Source organism: Labrus bergylta, chromosome 9 (genome assembly GCF_963930695.1).
Source record: "Labrus bergylta chromosome 9, fLabBer1.1, whole genome shotgun sequence".
In the NCBI taxonomy this organism is placed as follows: Eukaryota; Metazoa; Chordata; class Actinopteri; order Labriformes; family Labridae; genus Labrus; species Labrus bergylta.
In genome coordinates, this window is record NC_089203.1 from 27,707,644 (window position 1) to 27,730,198 (window position 22,555).

Consider the following 22,555-nt stretch of genomic DNA (forward strand, 5'->3'; position numbering starts at 1 on the left):
CGAGTAATGTAAATCGCTGCTTCCCGCGTCTGCCTTAGATTATCTTAAAGTAGAAAATGAACGATATTCAAAGATTCTTGTGGTTGCTGTAGATATGTTTTTGACTTCATGTGTCCTGTTTGCACAGCGTTTAAAATAAAGGTTATAAATGATGTCACAAGAGAAGAATCTTCCTATTTTTGTTTAGCTTATCAGAATGTTTTTTTCTTCTTATAGCAGAGATGATCATCTCTGTTAAAGCTATAACAGCCATCTTAATCAAGTAAAAACAGACGTACAGAACATATCATTTGTGTTTTGAGTACTGTGCTGCTGCGCTCTTCACAACAATCTATCAACATTCAAATCACACCTCGTCTGTGTGCAGCGTTGAGGACGAGTCATCAGCTCTGACCTCTGTGGATCGTTGCTTCTTCAGACATGTGACGGACGTGTTAAATTATTATCACAATAATGTAACGAGATGCCGCCGGTCTGAAAGGAGATCAGTAGAGTTTCTTCTTTTTTAACCCTTGAGGCGTATCGAACTATACAGCTCTGTGGTTCGGCCCCTTGAGGCGATCCATCCAGTTTCAGGTTTATTAGTTACATTTTTAGATGTGACTGACAACTGCTGCCATAAGATTCATAACCCTATATCTTTCTATCTCTAAATCTCTTATTGGACGTTCACCCTCTCATATAACATCTCTGCTGAACTGGACCACTGGACCCCGACCACACTCGCTCTACTGACCGTCTATTCCTTCGAGTCCCGCTGGGTTTTCCTCTGAGCTTTTTCACTCCAAAGCTGTGGACTAATTAACACAACACAGTCTCAAGATGAAAACTCTTGGACGGTTTCTCTTGGACAATTCAAGACAATGATCTCAACCCTCTTCACCAACACTTTGTGCTGAGAATCATCCGACCTTTGTTGATTTATTTTTGCTCTTTTTAGGAAGTCGACATCATCTTAAATGAGGGGAAACCTCGATGATTCACCTTCAGTATTACTCAAATATTTTGCCACACACCCTAAAAATTCATGGAGGTTAAAAAGTTCAGCCTTTGTCAAAACTAGGTGTTGAATAAACATTATGATTATCATTTTTAAGTTGCAGTTTGTGAAGCTAATTCTCTTAAAGGCTTTATATGTGATTTTTTGATCCAGCAGATGTCGCCCTTGAGCACCAGCATGAAACCAAAACAACTCACGCTGCATTGTTGTGTTAGCATGCTAATGCTAGCGATCTTTATTATGCTGGTATCTTCACACTGCATGTAAATTTACCTGAAATGAGCGTGATCTAGAAACACAGTTAAGCAGTGAGTACAGTATGTTATTCTTCTTTTCTCTAGTCCCTCAATTAAACAACTTTTATACGTGAGGGGAGGAGTCAGCCGGCCGTCCGGGCGATGTAAACAAAGTGAAGATAGGACTCTGAAAACTCTGAAAACATCACAGACAGTGGGACTCGGGTGTTACACCCATTGTAGACAGTCATGACTCACAGAGTTATTTTCAGAGGAGATACTTGATCTCTACATTTAAGTGTGAAAAATCACATATAAAGCCTTTAATAAGATATTTTTGTTATTTTCATGAAGGTAGATTTGATTATAGTTTTTGATAGGTTTGTTTCAGAGTATACATTCCCCTCCTTCATTTATTTTTCCTCTTTTTTTTGGTGCAGCTTCATTTCAACACTATCTAGAAAAGAATTTCCTTCTGCTTGCTCCAGCTTCACTCCACGGCGGCTCCGGTGACTAAATGTGTGTTACACTTAGTGGAATTAAGGAGATTATTCATTCGACCTTGTTTTTTTTTTTTTCTTCCTCTCTTCTTTTACAGACAAGGGCTTTTTTTTATCCTCTGTGGCCTTTGATGTCTGCAAATAAATTGGCTTGCAAAAAAATCCCTCCAAACTGCTTTGTTGGCGTTTAAATCTCATATGCTCATGAATATAGTTGGTAAAAAAAAGAGTCTTGGAAGAGTGCAAAGACACTCGTTAGGAGTCAAGAAGTGACACTTTAAACAAACAAACAGTTTTTTTTTTCTTAGTTCTCGTCGCGTGCTAATGATGTCACACTCACGTGCATGGCGAGGATGCTGCGGGGGATGAGCTCTCGGTACTGCCGAATGGTAAAGTGCCACGTCTTGATCCTCATCAGATCATCAAAGGCGAACTCCAGTATCATACGTCCCTCCGTACAGACCTGGACAAAGATCACAGAGTGAGTGTTACTTTTACAATTCCTCCTCAGCCAGATATTTCACTCTCAGTAATCTTCCACCGGCTGGCAGGCGAGCGTCAGCTGATTTGGACTCAGACAAAACAGAAATCAAGTGTTTATAGGCCAGGCGTGATTTTGATAAAAAAAACTCTGGAAGGGTTTCGTCTCCGACTTGGAATTTGTTCAAGGATTTTCTTCTTTTTTTTTTTTTTTTAAAGCACAGAGCGAGCTATTATGCTGCTCATATTTACTCTGCTCACTTCCCTCATTCTGAGCATCTGTCCTTGGGCCTCTCCAACCATCCATATTTCTAAAATGTGAAAATAAATGTAATCTGGAGAAGGGTGTGTTTACACCAGAGACAAAAGAACTTCAGGTCAGAGAGAGTTGCCAATTAGGAGGAGAGAGAGAGAGAGAGAGCGAGCGAGAGAGAGAGAGAGAGAGAGAGAGGGAGGAAGACAGAGACAGAAACAGCAAGGGAAAAAAAACAACATTTTTTTCGCCCCTTTAGCTGGATTCAGCGCTTGCCGGGGCCCTCGCGCTTCTCCCGTATTTCGTTGCTGTGACAACCAGCGAGCGAGAGGAGAGAGAGAGAGAAATGGAGAGACAGACAGAGAGAAGGGGGGAAAAAAAAAATCAGCTGATTAGTTGGCATGGCAACGGCAAAGATGTAATCCCACCAGACACACTCTAATCAATGCCCCCAGCGCAGATGGTCTCCTGAGGATCAGCAAGAAAGAGGCTAGCGGCCATACTGCAACCCCCGCCCCCCCCCCTCCACACCACCACATCCACCCCCCCAACCCTCCTCACCCTCACTCCCCACTTTCCACCCACCCACCCACCCCTGCTGGCCACGTGCTCCTACGATAACTCCAACACACTCAGTCCCAAAAAAAAAAGAGAGAGAATAAATAGAAGCTCAACTGCTCCAAAAAAAAAAAAAAAAAAAACCCTGAATGCAGAGCTGCTTCCCTCCCGTCTTGACTGACAATGTGGAAACCTGTATAGTGCTCCCACTGTTTTGTGCAGTGCTGCATTTCGTTGGTTATTTTACCAACTGAGATTATAACAAATAAAGAGTGTTCTTATTCCCATTTTGAAACAGAAACTACTGATATGGAACATTTTAAAAGCAAAATGCTCATTTTAACCAACAACAACGAAAACAGCTGCTGCACATTCGCTTTTTCACATTGACGTCAACGCTTTTGTGCTTTATTTGAACGTGGCACATTGTAAACACGCAGGCTACAACATAACATCTGAACCTTTTTATGCATGTCTAACCTAGTTAATACTTTGGGAGAAGAAACATAACTAACTCTAAACTACTAACTGTGCATTAAATGAAAAAGATAAACGCCCGACCAAATAATAATACACAATTTTTCACACTTAAATGTAGAAATCAAGTATATCCTCTGAAAATAACTCTGTGAGTCATGATTGTCTACAATGGGTGTAACACCCGAGTCCCACTGTCTGTGATGTTTTCAGAGTTTTCAGAGTCCTATCTTCACTTTGTTTACATCGCCAGGACGGCCGGCTGACTCCTCCCCTCGTGTATAAAAGTTGTTTAATTGAGGGACTAGAGAAAAGAAGAATAACATACTGTACTCACTGCTTAACTGTGTTTCTAGATCACGCTCATTTCAGGTAAATTTACATGCAGTGTGAAGATACCAGCATAATAAAGATCGCTAGCATTAGCATGCTAACACAACAATGCAGCGCGAGTTGTTTTGGTTTCATGCTGGTGCTCAAGGGCGACATCTGCTGGATCAAAAAAATCACATATAAAGCCTAAAGTAAAGTATAAAGTAAAGTATATTCTCTTGTTCATCTCTTATTGTATTTTGATTCAGCGTGCTCATGAAGCTTGTTGTGTTTTTTGATTTCCTGGTCAGAGTTTGTGATTTTGCATCAGGATTTTTTTCCCCCAGAGGTTTAAAACAAAATGAGAAACTTTTGGGTTATAAATGTATTTATTTAAACTAAATGTAGAGAGGGTAACACGTCTGTTTAATTGCTGTCTACATTCAGTGCTGATATTGTGTTTTATATAAAGAACACATGAGCTGGACGAGGGGCTTGTCTGAGCGAGATAAGTGTGGATTAGACTAAAGCAATGTTTGGATTTAATCCGTGGTGTTTTAATGGACGATGAAAACTGTTGTTGTTGTTTGTTTTTTTTTGTCCTGCAGCTGACCTCTGAGTTCAGGAAGAGTCGACCGCGCTTTAAACAACAACTTTCTAAGAACTCAAACCGGTGGTGAAATGAATCCCTGTCATGTGAAACTGTTTTGCTTTTAAAATGTTCCCTAACTGAACAACAGAAAGTTCTGAGGAAGGTTGTCCCAAACCTTTTTTTTTACTTAGAGACCTCATGTGTCCGACACCCAGAGTAGTGAACCGATGCTCTACAGCTTCAGAAAAGTCTTGTTCTTCCTTCAAAGCTGACTGAATGATTTAAAGCCCATTGGACGATCTTTAAAAAAAGAGCTGTTTGTATTCACTTAAAATCCACTTATATTCATTGTTTTGCAAAAAAGAAAGTACCCTTAAGATTAAAAAACAAGAGAGTTTGTGTATTTCAAACTTATGCATGCATAATATTTAAGCTCTGACTCTGCACCCCTCAGGGTTCCTGCACACGTTGAATGTTGTAATTAATCCACCTGTCCCTAAATTGCTATTGAAAGGTGAACAAACAAACAAAAAGAACCACAAACTTCTGTGTTTTCCTTTTTTTTAATAAATTGAATGCATCGTGTTCATTATGTGTGTGGATGAGTTTCATGCCCTCTGGCGCGCTGAAACCAATCAAAGACAGAATACTTTGGCATGTGCGAGGGAATAAGTCGTTCTTTACGCCGCTCCTGAAAGTGCACTGTTTGGTAGATTTGTGTTTTTTACCCAGTAGCAGTGAAATAACTTCTAGAGCCCGACCGATTTATCAGCCGGCAGATACTATCAGCCGATATTAGCTTCTCCAATGTCTGTCAGTATCGGCTCATTTTATTGCAGATATGTGCTGATATTACTAGATTTATTCACCAGTCAAATAGCATTTAAATTCATTGTATTACACTAGCAATTGATCAAATATATGGATCACAAAAAGCATCATCACTCTGCAGAGTGTTGAGCGGTGCTGAACATACATGCACAGTTACTATCAAATAAAGTGACCATCTTGTCCTCGTTATAAATCTTTTCCACAAGTGTTTAATAACTGCATTTGATGGTTGAACGCAAAAAAAATGTGTAAATGTATATCTATGTATCTCTACAGATAGAACATAAATCTAAGAAAGATATCAGCCGATATATCGATATCGGTATTAGTCTCAAAAATCACATATCAGTCAGGCCCTAGTTGATGCTTTCCAGGTGCTTTGGCTCAGTGGTTCTGAACTCGTCTAGCCTCAAGACCCACCGCCAACTCCTCCCTGAAAAAACTGCGACCCAAATTTCTGATATTTTCTTAACCAATCAGATTTATTTAATGCAAAATTGTGCAGTTTTTGCAGGTTGCAGCTTCTGAAAAATGTTTTGCACTAAACATCTGAAGGAAGCAACAAACTGAACAAAACAAACATATTTGAAAAAGCGCTTGACAAACAGGTTTTTTTTCCAGGCACATGCAACGCGGCCCACTGAACACAGCTCCGCGACCCACCTTTAGGTCCCGACCCACCAGTTGATCATCACTGCTTTAGCCTACAGTAAAAACACCGCTCAATTGATTGATTTTTCTTAAAGCTAAATTTGTATTTAGTGATCATTCACTGATACTAATTTCTTTCCACAGGCGTTGTACGTCTCTGTAATTGATTAATTATATGACAAACCAGTCACATCAGAACCACTAAAAGAAAAGAACTTACTGCTGCTGGCGCAAAGATATTTTGCAAAGAAGAAAAATGCAACCGAAGGCGCCTTCTCCAACACATTGCGGTGTGGATTTAATCACAAAAAGCTGTTTATTTCTCCACATTGAGAGAGAATTAGTTAAAATCAGTTCAAATTTTCCACAATGGCACGATCTTATAGGAGCTAAATAGTGTTCCCCTAAGAAAACGAAGAGGAGGAAAATCCCCCTTGAATTAAAAAGTGCTCCATTAAACGACACAGCCCCCCCTCACAGAGAGTCCCCATTGATTTAAGAGCAGGGTCATAAATCTTCCACACAACGCGGGCCGAGACCGAGGGGATCTCCGGCTCCACGGAGCGGGGAAGAATAACAGCGTCCTGCTGCTGAGACACTATTCAATACTGTACCCCAAACATGACAATCAATTAACAACAGAGGAGCTGAAGGTCATTAAATCGATTATTATGAGCATTCAGCACAGCTGCTGGTGAATATTAATGGGAGTAAAGTTGACAAAATATGATCGATTACAGCAACGGGCTGCGGACACGTTTTAATATACTGTAACTGAACTCAACCTTCTGTGTATGTTTAGAGCTTCACAGCTTATACTGTTGGTTATCCTTCATTTACATATTACTGTAATGAACTAGTGACTGATACCAGCCTAACAAACTATAAAGGAGGGACGGGAAAGTCATCCAGTTTTGATTTCAAATCATTTTTTACTTCAAGAAAACAAGATAATCTAAATGATACGATTACTGTGCCGCATGCCGGGTTACACTGTTTTGACCTCAGGTTTTTTTTAAAGTTTTTTTTGTTATTTAACATATTTATATTTTCTACCTACTAATTGTTATTTATTTTAGTTTTTCAGAGTGTTCAAATGTTACAGTGTTGAAGTTGGATAACTTCCTGTGATGCAGATGTTGAAGAATCAGTGAGTAGTTGTGTTTTTTTTTTTTTGAAGATTTATTTTTGGGCTTTTTGTGCCTTTAATGGAGGGATAGGACGGTGGATAGAGTCAGAAATCAGGGAGAGAGAGAGAGTAGGGAATGACATGCGGGAAAGGAGCCACAGGCTGGATTCGAACCTGGGCCGCCCGCTTTGAAAATTTAACAATTTTTGCCAGTCGAGTGTCCCCACTGTGAAGTGAGGAGCAGAAATTTAAGCCAAAGTTGCAGCTCCTCAAACAGACGTATGATAGTGTTCTTAGTTTACTTTCTATGCAAGTCAAAACATATCTTTTTGGTATTTTTTTATTTTATTTACTAAACTATAATATTCCAATTCATCAATGAATCATTGATTAACATCATCAAGGTGCAGTCTTCTTGGGGTGGGAATCACCAGAGGCCCCATGATATTATATTATCACCATACTTGAGTCATGATTCGATATTATTGCGATTTTAAACATTTTGTGATATGCTGAGCATTGCGATACAAGATATTAAGATTGAAATGTTTTAGCTGCTTATTATGTCCACAAACTTAAACTACATCAAGAACTGTTCAGTCTCAGTCTCTTCATCTCACTTCAGTCTTTTTATTTCTACACAGTGGGAGTCGAGTCCTCAGACTGACCGACCGAAGTCAAACTCTGAAAGAGGCTGCGTGCTCCTCACAATCTGTTAGTACTGTTAGTATTTCAGTCTAATCCAACTGAACTGGACACAAACATGTACGGACGACTGGACACCTGCAGGAATTTATAACAATGCAGCTCGTTCAAAATGAATTGTGCAACCCCTTCAGCAATTAAACATTTGAAAAATCATGTCTGCTATTAAAATAATAAAAATATCGACACTTGGCGGCCATCAATCTGAATAATATGGCCACCCAAAATATTGCAATGCTATGCAGTATCGAGTCTGAGTGTGACTGCAACGTCACAACCAACTTACATCTGTAGAGATATTATAAGAGCTTTAAAACATCAATACATTTTTTTTGAAGAATAAAGAGGTCATGTATTAAGATGCACACAACACAAAGTAATTCAAGTGTTTTAGCTGTTAGCCTTCCCTCGTTGTTTTCTAAGTGTCTACTGTCTTCTGTCAATAAAGGTTACATTTTGTTTAACCAAGTATTCCCAATCTGAGTAATATAGTCTATAATCAGTGCACAAAAAACCCCAATAAAAACAAACTGGGACTCCTGCAAACAGTTTGTAAAAACAGGTTCCTGAGTGTCATAGACCTCTATGAGGAATTCAACAAAGACGTCAAAGAGCAACATTTTACATCCTCTAACGACTTATCAAAAGGAGTGACTACTCACCAATGTGTAAGTCAAACAGACACTTATTCATTTATGTGAATGCACACCTGAAGCATACATAACGACATGCAGTGCAGTGAAAAAGGTGAAACCAATCCTGATCTGCAGCAATAAAAGAAATGTGAGCAGCTTGTTGTGATGAGTGATAATCAGTAACTTTGATTCTTTTTTTTATATTCACCAGCAGGAGTCAGGAACGCACGCAGTCTTACAATAATGAGATATGTTCAGGCCACTTTTCAATGTGTTAAGACATATTATTCAATCAGATCTGATTTTTATGAACGCTGCAAAAAGGGGTCGACTATCCCCACTTATAGCCTCTTAACAAATACTAAATCAAATCATCAAACAGGCTTAAAATGTAAAGAAACTACAGATCAAAGCAAAGCTCAGAAAAGGAGAAAGCATGGACAACACTTCAACAAGTCAATTTCTTTACACACAAAAAAAAACACACACACACACACACCCAGGGAATTAAATTCACTTGAGCTGAGCTTGCCGTGTCAAGAACTCTCCTCTTGCTCCTCGCTCACCTCCCAGCATGCAGAGACCCTTCCCAACTGGGCACCAGTAACGAGGGCCGTGCCCTCTCAGCTAACTCACACCGGCCAGGGACAGCGAAGCCTGCTGGGTAGTGAATTGAGGCGCTGGGATAACGGGGCCGGCTCGGAGGTTGGGGGGCTTTTGGTCAAATTGGCACCCCGCGTCACCTTGTCAACACCTTTGCTGCCCTGTGAACCCGCACACATTGTTCCTCGGCACCTAGGAAGCATCCCCCCCCCCCCCCCCCCCCCTCTCCCCCCGCGCGCTCAGCGGTGTGTTAACCCCACCCGCTCGTTAATCTGTAGATGAGCAGTGACGACGGGGAGACAGCAGGAGAGCACATTCTTTCTTCTTCTTTGGTGCAAAATAAAGATGAAAGCATTGCGCTGTCAAACAACATCTTATAGATAAAGATCTCTAATCAATGATTTAATTTGCTTAATGACAGTACAGCGTACCCTTTTATATATTTAAGAGTAAGACTTGCTTTGAAAAAACTGTACCTAAATGATCATGTGTCTTATTACAGATTATCTTTAGAGCTTAATCAATTACTTAAAATCTGAAATCTGCTTTTTTTAATAAAATCAAAACATTTGGAAGAATTGTCCACTACTGACGACCAAAGTGGGTGTTTTGAGGAAGCGGCCAAGAAGCCTCGGACTCATGCTTTCCTTTTTTTTGTACTTCCAGGCTAATCGTTAGAAACTGCTTTTCTAAATGTAGAGTTCAGGTACATCAAAATGGAACAAACAAGCTGTAAAAACATTATTACGACGTGCAGATAAACGACAGCTGATATGAAAGATTGTGTGTGGTGATTTCTGCTCGATGTTTTCTGGCAGACAAACGCAAATATGGTTTTGCTGTTTGAAATTAAAAATGAATAAAAAAAATGGAAATAAAAAGACGCATTTGTGTTGGAATGAAAAGTTGGCACAGAGAAGTTTACCTGCACAACTATGAGAATATCTGCTGTCATTGTTCAACTAGCTCGTGATCGGTCGTAGAGTAACCGCTCTCTTTCTATTCATCGCCAAATAACTCCGGCTAAAAGAAATTGGATTTGTGTCTTACAACTGGGTGTTGGATTTAAGTTTTCTCACCTGGCCACTCCTTGTATGCAGACGGGCCACTGTACAGGTGACACTCACATTTTTTGTCAAGCTTCTAAAATCTCTGCAGAACTATTTAAAACCGAGTTTGAGGGACGATAACAGTATTACTATGGAATATAGTATATATATACACATATATATATACACATATATATATATACCCTCCTACTTTCAAAACTCACCTCTTTAAAGAAGCTTTTAATGTATGATTGTTATGTATGTTTTGTTTTCTGTATCTGTACCTTTATTGTTGTTGTCTTTATGATTTGTGTGTAATGTTGCCGTGTCTGTTAGTCTGTCCTTTACTGTGCTGTTCTTTCTGTTTTTTAACAATTGTACAGTGTCTTTGAGTTTTTGAAAAGCGCTTATAAATAAAATGTATTATTATTATTATATATACAACAGATGTTATCTCTGATCTATTGCTAACTTTAGAATTTATTCATGAAAATTAAATCCATCTTCGTGCAAAAGGAAGTGAAATTTGAAACTGTCATATCCAACATTTTCTTTGCATTTTGCAGGTGGAAGGTGCTATTTTCAAACCATTACTTATAACATGTTGAATCTAGAAGTGTAAGCTTACCAACCTGGTTAACATCTGCACTGTATGTTGTTTTAAATATCTACCACTGACTAATAATGATGAGTACAGCCTCTATCGTGTTGGTTTAGTTAGTAGTATTATGTTGGCACATCTATTGAATGCATACTTCTTTACTGTTTACATCCAGGACAACAACAGGAAATCACTCTTAGACTTTATTGTTTTACCCTTGACCTTCATGTTGGTGTTTGTTATTAGTCGTCCACCTTCTCCTAATGCCAAATAAACAAGATATCGGATGAACGCTCATGTTCAGTGTTTTTAGCATCCTAGATCTCAACAACTAACTTGGGGGCTACATTGTTTTTATTTCTGAATCATGTCTTACAGTGCAAAAAAAAAAAAAAGATAATAAATCAGTGCCATGCCAATAACAAACCAAATCTGAATTAGAAATGTTGAAGTGGGGGAGAGATAGAGAGAGAGAGAGAGAGAGAGTGAGAGAGAGAAGAGACAAGCAGAGAAAGAGACAGATAGAGGTAGAGAGAGAGAGAGAGAGAGAGAGAGAGAGAGAGAGAGAGAGAGAGAGAGCGAGAGAGAGAGAGAGCGAGAGAGAGAGAGAGAGAGAGAGAGAGAGAAGAGAGATAGAGAGAGAGAGAGAAGAGAGAGTGAGTGGGAGAGCAAGAGAGCGAGTTGGGAGCTGGGGATGATTTCTCTAGGGATGAAGGATGTGTGTGTGTGTGTGCGTATGTGTGTGAGAGTCTAGGTTTGTGTGTCTGCATGTGTGTGTGTGTGGGTGTGTGTGTGTGTGTGCATGTCTGTGTGTAAAGGGTGCAGGGTTGGTGCGGGGGGGGGGTGGGGGGTTTGAGGAGAAGAAGGGGGGGATGAGATAGAGCGGTGGAGTAGAGAGCGAGGGGAGAATGAGAGAGAGAGCGAGTCAGGCAGGGGGATGGGGGGGATGAGGGGGGAGAGATGTGGAGGAGGATGATGGGGGTTGGAGTGGGGGGGGGGGGGGGGGGGGGGTTGGTTGAGGAAAGCGAGGCGAGGCAGAGCTGATTGAGATTCGGGCCTCCAGAGCTGCAGGCTCGCTGCTGCTGGGAGCTCAGGGAGAACACGCTCAGTTATTGGAATTCTTTTTTTTTTTTTTTTTTTTCTAATGAATTAATTCTTCTCATCCAATTTAGGGGGAAGATGAAAAGAGCGCAGCGCTGCGAGCATCAAATTTAGCTTTTTGTTGACCGGGCCTGGGCCGTTCTGTTTCTGTTATGTACTGTTAATATCGGACACTCGTAATATATTATGTTCTTTTTTTTTTTTTTTGTTCCTTTTGGGAAGCCGTTGTTTACACACAGAAAAAAAACAGCAACATAAAAAGACTTCCTGTTTGTGCTATTGGGGAGGTTTCTTTCTCATTTACTGATATGAAAACAAAAACAATAATCCCCACCACCACCATACACACAAAGACATACACCCCCCCCCCAACAACACACACACACACACACACACACACACACACACACACACAAACAAAACATGTCCGACCCTCGCCACCCATGAACCACCGCATGAATACAAAATCACCTTCCCTCCAAATGTACAGAAAATGTGGTCTGACCCCGTGAACCCCCATCAACACAAACCCACATGTGTGCAGTCATGTGTGTAAATATACACTAACTCACACACACACACACACACACACACACACACTGAGGTAAACACCTGTCACATCCAAAATGGTGATAGGATTTGACTCTGCAGCGCTACATTAAAGGTCCCGCCCTACACTACTTCCAAACTTTTTCATGTGTAAATGATGAAAAGAATACGCCCTGAATGCTTCAATTTGCTTCATTTACATTTCCATATACAAATGTAAAGAATTAAAACATGTTTATACGGTAGAGGCAGAGGGATACAGCTCAGGTTTATGTTTATATACAAATGTGGGCATCATTTCTATTTCAAGTGTTTTAATACGTCTCCAATATTCTTTGAGCAGACCCTGAAAAATCACGACACAAGATTGTTAATCAGAGAAACTTTAGACAATAAATTCACATTTATTAGTATATAAAGATGAAAACAGATCTTATGAAGAAAGATTCTGATGGAAGAATTTATCTGAGCAAGCCAAAACGTTCCCAAATAACAGAAAATAATGCAAAAACGAATTGTTGTGGTGGCTAAGATTGAAGAATGCTGCACACTAAGAGCGCCTGTAACTGTGACTCGTTCAAATCCAGATACATTTGTTGATTTATTAAACAAAAGAGTGGAAAACTATTCTAAACACAAGGTCCAAAAGAATATGATAAAGATGATTACCATGACAACAACCACTCACCCTCTTTGTCTAGCTTCCTGCCACAAAACTGAACATGTAAAACATCGGCCACTGCAAATAACCGGAAGTGATATCCAACCCAAAGAGGAAAACACAACAAATAATCAACAGAGGTAAAAACACACCGTCATGGCTCCTTCATTAAGTTTTTGGTTTCAGTCGGTAATAATTACAAAGAAGTAACGGTAAGGTATTATTGTGACTTTTTTTTTAACAAATTTAAACTAAATCAAAGAGATCTCAGTCTCTTCATCTCACTTCAGTGTTTTTATTTCTACACAATGGGAGTCACCGATTTTGAATATCAGGGAAAGAAACCAATGTTTCTAAAAACAACTCAGCCGACAGCGGGTTCCAATCCTATCTTCACGACTTCTTTCGGTTTAAGACTCCCACAATGCCCGTCTTTCTCTCTTCTCTGAATTAGTAGTTAGTTGTACTGGATGTTAGCATTACGTTTATGCGACACAACAGAAAACATCGGCTACTAACATCGGTTCATTGCATATTATTTGCAGATTTTCTGATGTCGGTCAACAGGGCGGATATCGAGCGATGCCGATGTTAAACCGATACTGTTGTAGTTTGAAAGGTTGAATCATAACAGAAATACACAATCTGGTAAGCAACAGGCACAAACAAATGGTTATCTAAACTCTGAATTTAGCCAGGTCATAACATCATGTTCTGATACACGTACACACACCCACCCACCCTTTCCTGGTAATAGACCAGATCGTCTGGCCAAGAAACTTCTAGGAAATGGTCTTTATATAGCACAAATGCTGTAATTGCCCAGTGTGATGATTGCCAATAATGGGATGATTGGGATACTATATAGGAACTGTTCCAAGAGAAATAAACAGATCCTCGATTCACAAGCCATAGTCTCTGTCTGATTGTTCAAGAGCTTTTACTCTTCTACATAATGGTGCTGCGAGCACACTAGGAAGAGTGACTGGACACCTGCGGCATCCAGGGCTGGAGTGACACTGCACAGTGGCCACAACAAAATGTAGGAGCTTTATCTTACCAAAATGTATATGTGCAGTGTGATTGTTGGATGAAGTAATAGGTATTCTCCAAAAAGTGCCATAGTGATCCATCGTGGAACCAACTCTACTCATCCTGACTCTTTACCTTGTAGACATTAAACAGCAAAAGCATTAAAAACAAGAACAGAGCGGCAAAGCTGCCTAATTATCAATAAACTGAATAAAGATAGAAATATAGAAAGTCTTGAATCACAGCAGTGAAAGTTGGACTGATTTGTGCATTTTTTTCCCCATTTCTTCTCAAAATATTTGATAGTAGAAAAGTGCTAAAATGGAAATTTTCTTTTGCTATGATGTTTTTTTTTTCTCTTCAGTACCATAGCCCGTGGCAGGTCAGCCAAAAAGTTAATTTCAGACTCTGCACACTTCACACACACATACTTGCACACACACACACACACAGGAGTGAGTGCATACTGTCAAGTCGCGAAAACAAGAGGGCGTAGAGCTGTTTAATGTCAGAACAATCCGGTCCGGTGCTGAAGCTCAGGGTTCATGCTACAGGGAACATGGAATCCCTTTAGCTCAGCCTGCTCGGCGCTGACAAGGTATCTGGCCTCAGATTCATTTAGACAGTCAGCAGAAGAGCGTTAAGAGTCAGCTAGCCATGTGGATCAGACAGTGGTGCAGCAGATATTCACTCGGGGCTCACAGGGGGATTCTCTCCCAAAAGACAAAAGCAGATGAGCTCAGCTGTAGTGCTTTTCACAAGACCTCAGTGTCAGGTTCGGATTATCTCACCTGCGCAATTTGTGTTTCCTTTGCTATTTCCTGCCTCTTGCCTGTTTCTCACTTATACTGGAAGCTGCACCTCACTCTTCAAAGACCTGATTCATGTCCCCCTAGCATTGCCTTTGGAGTACCCAAGGGCTTAACAATCTGTCGGCGTCTTGAGCATGAGAAATGCCAGTGGACTTCAGCAAAAATGCTGATAAGTGAAGAGGGTAAATATGGCTGTGTGTGACATTTCCCTGTATCAATTCTAAACTCCAAATACCTGGTTAGTCCAGGTATTTGGAGTTGGAGATTGTGGGTAGAGTGCTTGTTAATGCTCGATTTCAACACACAGTTAAAGTCTGAATCACTGCTGTAATAAATTCTTAAAGGGGACATATTATGAAAAATTCACTTCCACAGTGTTTTTGAACATATATTTGGGTAACCTGAGTGTCTACTGAACCACAAAATGTGAAATAAACCCATCCAGTCCTTTGTTTGTGGTCTGCATAAGTCTTACAACACAGAGAAAAATGCTTTGTTTCAAATGTGCTCTCCTTGTGATGTCACAGTGGGATTCTGGTAAAAGAAAAAACCTCCCCTCCCCTGGTATCTCCACCCATAGACTCCACCCCCAGACTAGAGCAAAACATTTGAGCAGGTCGGCCATTTTTATTTTTGTTAGTGAAGGAGTGATGTCTTCGGGGAAAACTCGGGGGGGGGGGGCGGGGCTCATTGCATTTAAAGAGACACACACACCAAAACGGAGCGTTCTGAGAGAGCTGGTTTATACAGGGTTACAAACCTCCTCTGGTGCTTAATTCATGTTATATTTTGACCAAAGCACAGCACAGATGTTTCATTTAGACCACAGGGGACTGTTTGAAAAGGTGGAGTAGGGTGGTAATATGTCCTCTTTAAAGGATAATACTGTATCCTTAACCGTTAAGATGCCTCTTAAAACATCAAACCAGGTTTGAGTGTTAGAATCAATCAATCTGTGAACAAATCCCTTTATTGAATATATATTTTCTACCTGTCATAATTATACTTCCCCCCTGAGAAATTCATATATTTTGGTGTTATCTGTACAATACATCGTTATCTACTACAGAATACATATTTCTTTACCTCTGCAATATTAGCTCTCCTGCCTGGGAAATCCATCCATCCATTCAACCAACCAGCCATCCAGCCATCCATCCATCCATCCATCCATCCATCCATCCATCCATCCATTCAACCAACCAACCAGCCATCCATCCATCCATCCATCCATCCATTCAACCAACCAGCCATCCATCCATCCATCCATCCATCCATTCAACCAACCAGCCATCCATCCATCCATCCATCCATCCATCCATTCAACCAACCAGCCATCCATCCATCCATCCATCCATCCATTCAACCAACCAGCCATCCATCCATCCATCCATCCATTCAACCAACCAGCCATCCATCCATCCATCCATTCAACCAACCAGCCAGCCATCCATCCATCCATCCATTCAACCAACCAGCCATCCATCCATTCATCCATCCATTCAACCAACCAGCCATCCATCCATCCATCCATCCATCCATCCATCCATCCATTCAACCAACCAACCAGCCATCCATCCATCCATCCATCCATCCATTCAACCAACCAGCCAGCCATCCATCCATCCATCCATCCATCCATTCAACCAACCAGCCATCCATCCATTCATCCATCCATCCATCCATTCAACCAACCATCCATCCATCCATCCATCATCCATTCAACCAACCATCCAACCATCCATCCATCCATCCAACCAACCATCCATCCATCATCCATCCATCATCCAACCAACCATCCATCCATCATCCATCCATCCATCCATCCAACCAACCATCCATCCATCCATCATCCATCCATCCATCATCCATTCAACCATCCAACCAATCAGCCATCCAAGCATCCATCCAAGCATCCATCCATCCATCCAACCAACCATCCATCCATCATCCATCCATCCATCCATCCATCCATCCATCCATCCATTCAACCATCCAACCAAGCAGCCATCCCACCAGCCATCCATCCATCCATTCAACCAGCCAGCCATCCAACCATCCATTCATTCAACCAACCATCCAACCAACCAACCATCTATCCATCCATCCATTCAATCATCCATCCATCCATTCAACCATTCAACCAAGCAGCCATCCATCCATCCATCCATCCATTCAACCATCCATCCATTCAACTAACCATCCAACCAACCATCCAACCATCCATCCAAAATCCATCCATCCAAAATCCATCCATCCATTGTTTGTAAAACATGGACAGTCATTGTCCGTCCCAGACTATGAGCTGGATCTCAGAATATCATCACCAGTATCTGTGCATGTAAAGTCAAAACATCAAATGTTATAATTACGTCTCTTTGAGACGGTAAAATAATCACAGCGACAGATTTAAATTATATCACCAGACTATTATTGACTTTGATCATTGTGAATCATGAGGAAGTGTAAGTTATCTCTTTCTGGCCTCTAAAATAAGACATCTAAGACTCAAATAAACTAATCAGATAACACGTGATCATTATATTTTATGCAGGAAAAAGACAAAAACCTTCCCATAAACATCACTTCTTTTCACCAGGGAGGAATAGGGGTAAAATGAAACAGGAAAAATGAATAAAAGGTCATGTAAGGATTTGATCTCTAACCAGTTAAACTCAGCGCCATGGTCCATTATCATAGCTTGTGATCAATTATTCATGGTGAGAGACTCCCAGGGGTCAAGCGTTACCTTTGTAAACATCGGCTTCCCGTGCTGGGTGACCATGGTGCACTGTTCACAGTCCAGGGTGATGCAGGAGTTGTGAAAGGACTCCTTGGAGTGTTTGAGGATGTAGTGGAGCTCGCTGACCCCTCCCTCGAACACCGTGCTGAAGTAACGGGGGATCAACGTCCGGCCGATCGCTGCGGGGAGACAAAAGAGAGAGCGGGGTGTTAAAACACAGAAGAAACCAAATGTGAAACGATCCAGAGAGGAGACGATGAGCTTCATGAAGAGCGAGGAGGAGGACAATACTACAGAGTATCCCTGATACAATATGATGATGATGTTTGAAGTGATAGGGATTAAGCTTCTACTTCAGTAGTGACTGTGCAATTAAGAGGTTACTACTGTGATTACTGTAAACACCGGTTTTATTCTTTCAATTAGAATCAAACGCTGGGTCGTGAACTTCTTTGGTACTACTGCTGATAACATACTTAGCTCCAGTTTTGACAAAATAACAAATAGTTCAGCATTTTGAAACTGATATTCCTCCCTGATAGTTGTATCAGACACTTTTTTCTACACCCTCACCCCTCTTATACCCTCAAGTGTGAAGCTGGAGCCTGGTGATTAGCTTAGCGGTTGTATTGAAAACGAGGGGAATCAGCTAGCATATTGTTAAAATCACATTACTCTGATTCTTCTTAGCGTGTGTTGGTGCATTAGATTAGATTAGATAGATTTAAAAAAGAGCTTAAGAAGGGCTGAAAGGTGTCAGGGTTTTTTTATTTTTATTTTGGAAAAAGCATGGCCAGATTTGTCCTCCCTTCTTTAGCTCTTTCATGCTAGGCTAAGACAATCATATTATGGCTCTTGCTTAATATTTCACACCGAGTCATGGGAGTGTTGCCAATAATTTTCTCAAAATTTCCGCAATGGAGGGAAAAAAAACAAAGAATATCTAACTGTTGCTTAACTTAAGATAGCTTACATAAATATGTTCATCTGCAACACCTTTCTTTGACGTCCCCATGAAATGAAAAACATATTTTCCAGTTATAATCCAGCGTTCTTCTGTTGCATGTTCATTTATCTGCAGTATATTTCTATAAAGCATTTTTACATCAACATATATGTATTTTCTCTTCCTGGAAAACGTTTCAAATGTCTGATGACTCATCCTGCACTCCGGGGCGTTTACTCATCTCTCGACCAATTTAAGAGTTTTGTCGACGCTAACGACCCAATCAAATTATTCTCAACTTTATGTCCCGCCTTCCATCTTGTGACTGGTTTTCTCATGTTTAAGAAATACATCACAACACGGCAGTTAGTATCCAAGTTAATGTTTCTTCTTAGCACAAACAAACGCTTTATGCATCTTCCACCTTCTCTGACACTAAAACAAAAAATCTGACAGAGGACTCCTGATAGAGACTCGGGTATATTAAAATACTTCTCAGTACATTTCAAAATGTAAATTCTGGTTGGCATTTTTTGTTTTGGATTTTAAAAAATTTCCAAAAATCAAAGAATCGAAAAAGACCAAATACTTTGAGTTTTCTGTTGTATCTTTCATCACAAGAAGTACACTGATTTTTCGCAAAAGCTTTGTTGCTGTAAATATAAAACACAACAACAGGCACAGATATGATGTCATGTACTAGATGTTAGACTGAATGTTCAACAAACATTCTCTAAAATACGGGATTCAATTCAAGCTAATCAAAGGAGATAAATAGTACACAATCCAAAAAAGGGAAGAAAAAAAAGGGGAGATAGTTGGACATCTGCTGTAGATTCATTAATCAGGATAAACATTTTTATTGGCTGTCTAAGCTTCTCGGAGGAAGCAGGAGACTGATCAGATGTTCAAATGAATGAAATTGATTAAACATTTGAGAGCAAATATGTTCAGCTTTTTTTTCTGTCTGACCCTTTTTCAATCACACAAAAAATCATCTCAAGAACACGTTAGAGATTGTTAAGCCTGCTGTCTATTGATTTGACTCTTCTCTCAGGACTCATTACAGCCGGCGGCTCGCAACACTGCAAATGTTGGAAGTCGCTGAAAAAACTCACTTCAGGTTTCTTCGTCTTCTAAATCCTCAAATCGTGCACACGCAATGTTGGTATTAGAAAATACAGAGCATGCATCCATTCATATTCCCCTTTTACAAAACCCCATTAAAGGCTGAAAAGCACAAAAAACAATAAGTGCTAAACCATTCCTTACACAATCATTGATAAAAAAAAAGTACAGCTGTGCCGTAGCAAAGGAGAGAAATCTGACTGCTAAATATGTGCTATTGATTCATTCTGTTTGTGATCAATTCATGAAACAAGATTCTCAATGCAGCCGGCATATTATAGATTTACAGAAACGAAAGGATTGTCCTGAAACCATCGATTCACCGACTACCGAACGCTCTGCAGCCTTCAGAGAACCTGCTCAACCTCTGATAAATACTCAATCCTTTATTTTTAAATTGAGTCTGATTTTCCCCCCCAGAAACAAGCGTCAAATAAATCCTCCCGAGCAGCCAGGTAGAGTCAACTCGTTCCAACAGGTGACTGACAGCATCATGAATGTGGACCTCTCGATCATCACACTCATGAGTGAGGAAAGAGGATATTATTTTCACTCGTTCTTCAGGCTAACGCGATTTCCACAACGGAGTTTAGCGTTAAACTGAATTATTAAGACGGATAACTTCTGCTATGCAAACTTCTTCAGAAGCCTAAAGAGACAATGTGCAGGCTGCATGATGAAAACTGGAGGAGGAGGAGGAGTCAGGGAGGGAGAGGAGTCTTCAGTGTGTTTCTTTTCTGCAGCCCTCGGGCTTCGTCTGGTTTGTCTCTCCTCTGTGTTCGCAGGCTTCAAGCAGAAGAATGGATGATGCAGGGGAAGAGAGCGGCTTTACATTTCACATTACATTGTGGATGCTATGTGATGACATGCAGGACACATATCCCTGAATGCATGGATGTAATTTATACTATGAAATCATGTCCTGAGATGCCCCTCTTGCCTCAGCTTGGAGATGATGACAAATACAAACGTTTTTTTTTATTTAGTTTGGTTTTAAAAAGGAGCTCTGTCTTCTTCTAATTTCATAAAAACTGCACCATACCTAAACTTCAGCTCTACAGCTTTGAGCTTTTTTGTCTTAGAGTTTCTCAACCTCTGCAACACTGATGAAGATCACAGCCTACCTCCTAAATAAAATCCTCAAATCCTGCAACACATGTCCTTTCCACCAGACCAGCATGCAGAAAGTCCTGTTTCTAATAAATAGTGCTTTAAGGTTGGCAAATAAAAAAATCAACTCATGATGCTTAAAGGCTTTATATGTGATTTTTTTGATCCAGCAGGTGTCGCCCTTAAGCACCAGCATGAAACCAAAACAACTCGCGCTGCATTGTTGTGTTAGCATGCTAATGCTAGCGATCTTTATTATGCTGGTATCTTCACACTGCGTGTAAATTTACCTGAAATGAGCGTGATCTAGAAACACAGTTAAGCAGTGAGTACAGTATGTTATTCTTCTTTTCTCTAGTCCCTCAATTAAACAACTTTTATACACGAGGGGAGGAGTCAGCCGGTCGTCCCGGCGATGTAAACAAAGTGAAGATAGGACTCTGAAAACATCACAGACAGTGGGACTCGGGTGTTACACCCATTGTAGACAGTCATGACTCACAGAGTTATTTTCAGAGGATATACTTGATTTCTATTACATGTAAGTGTGAAAAATCACATTTAAAGCCTTTAAGGAAGAGACTAATTTGCCAGAATGTCTCCATTTAAAAAATAATATTTTTTTTAAATAAAAAGTAAGCCAACACTTAATGATTTATCTTCATCAGAATGGATCTGTACCCTTACTATCGATCTGTTTCTGTTTCAGTCATAGGTCATGACTCCACCTCCAGTTTAGAAAACTAAAGAAAAAAAATAATGCATGTGTGAGAAGCATGAAGAACTGGACTGTGCAGCCTTTAAAAGAAGTCACAGTTATTTTGGTCAGTAGACAAACGAGTAATGAACAACTTAACCTCTAAAAGTAAAGTCTGAATGAAGTCAATACATCATAAATGACTTGTTAAAATGATTTTCTGCAGAACTTTATTTCAGAATAATGCAAGGAGAAAGTCTAAAATGAGATGTTAAAGTGCAGGTTTTACTCAGAAAAGATGCACAACTTCATATGTCGATGCGTCTGCACAGCACCGTCGGAGAGAGCAGCTGTGTCAAACAGCTTTCAATTGGGACAAAAGCTGACGCCTCTGCAGGAACATGCATGAGCTAAATATTACAATTTCCGTTTCATTTGTAGAGCGACTCACACATACCAGCTACATCACATCTGAGCAGCAACATTCCTCGGTAAAGATCCTGTTCTTTGAAGCCTTTTTCTCTCTATATATATCTATAGGGTTTCTGCTGAACACAGATACTCACTCTGAGCACCACCCTGCTTCACACTCCTGCACACATTCATGCCTGAGAGCTGCACTGCGACCACAGGCTTCATCCAAACATCACCGGGCAGTTCCACACGAGCAACTCCACTTGCTCGAGGGCAAAGCCAGCGGAGACTTGAGGGATAAGGTGCTACTCACTCACTCAAACGCACAGCAGGGGATCTGAACCAGGAACTTTTAATGACACATCTCCTAAATATGAAGATCTTTGTTTTCTGTTGAATATCTTTGCAGTTGTGAACACAATGCATGTTTGATGTTATCTTGTAGTCACACTCTTATAACGCAAGACACTTATGCTTAACTATAGGTTTACACAGAAGTTAACCAAAGTCATTCACACACATGGTAGAAGAAAAAATATAAAGTAAGTGTGAGGTAGTACTACAAGAGCTATGAAACTTATTTTACACCCACATCCGATTTCTTTTAGGATAGTTTTTAAAGTTGTACTTCTTACTTTTAAAGCACTTCATGGTCTGGCTCCAGAGCCCCTTACCATCCAGTGTGCAGCCTGAGATCCTGAGGCAGGAACCTCCTCACTGTTCCCACCTCAAACTTAAAAAACCAAAAGG

The 22,555-nt window shown here is 40.4% G+C and overlaps 1 protein-coding gene across 3 annotated transcripts in view; it reads right to left on the minus strand.

The window, feature by feature from the left end:
* Positions 1–22,555, minus strand: part of ldb2a (LIM domain binding 2a) — a 112,725-nt gene that overhangs the window by 30,572 nt on the left and 59,598 nt on the right. For all 3 annotated transcript variants that reach the window (XM_065958780.1, XM_065958778.1, XM_065958779.1), the window contains exons 3-4: positions 17,517–17,689; positions 2,077–2,199 (exon numbers count right to left, since the gene is read on the minus strand). In XM_065958780.1, coding sequence (XP_065814852.1) covers positions 2,077–2,199; positions 17,517–17,689 — 296 coding nt within the window. The remainder of the gene's footprint in view (positions 1–2,076; positions 2,200–17,516; positions 17,690–22,555) is intronic.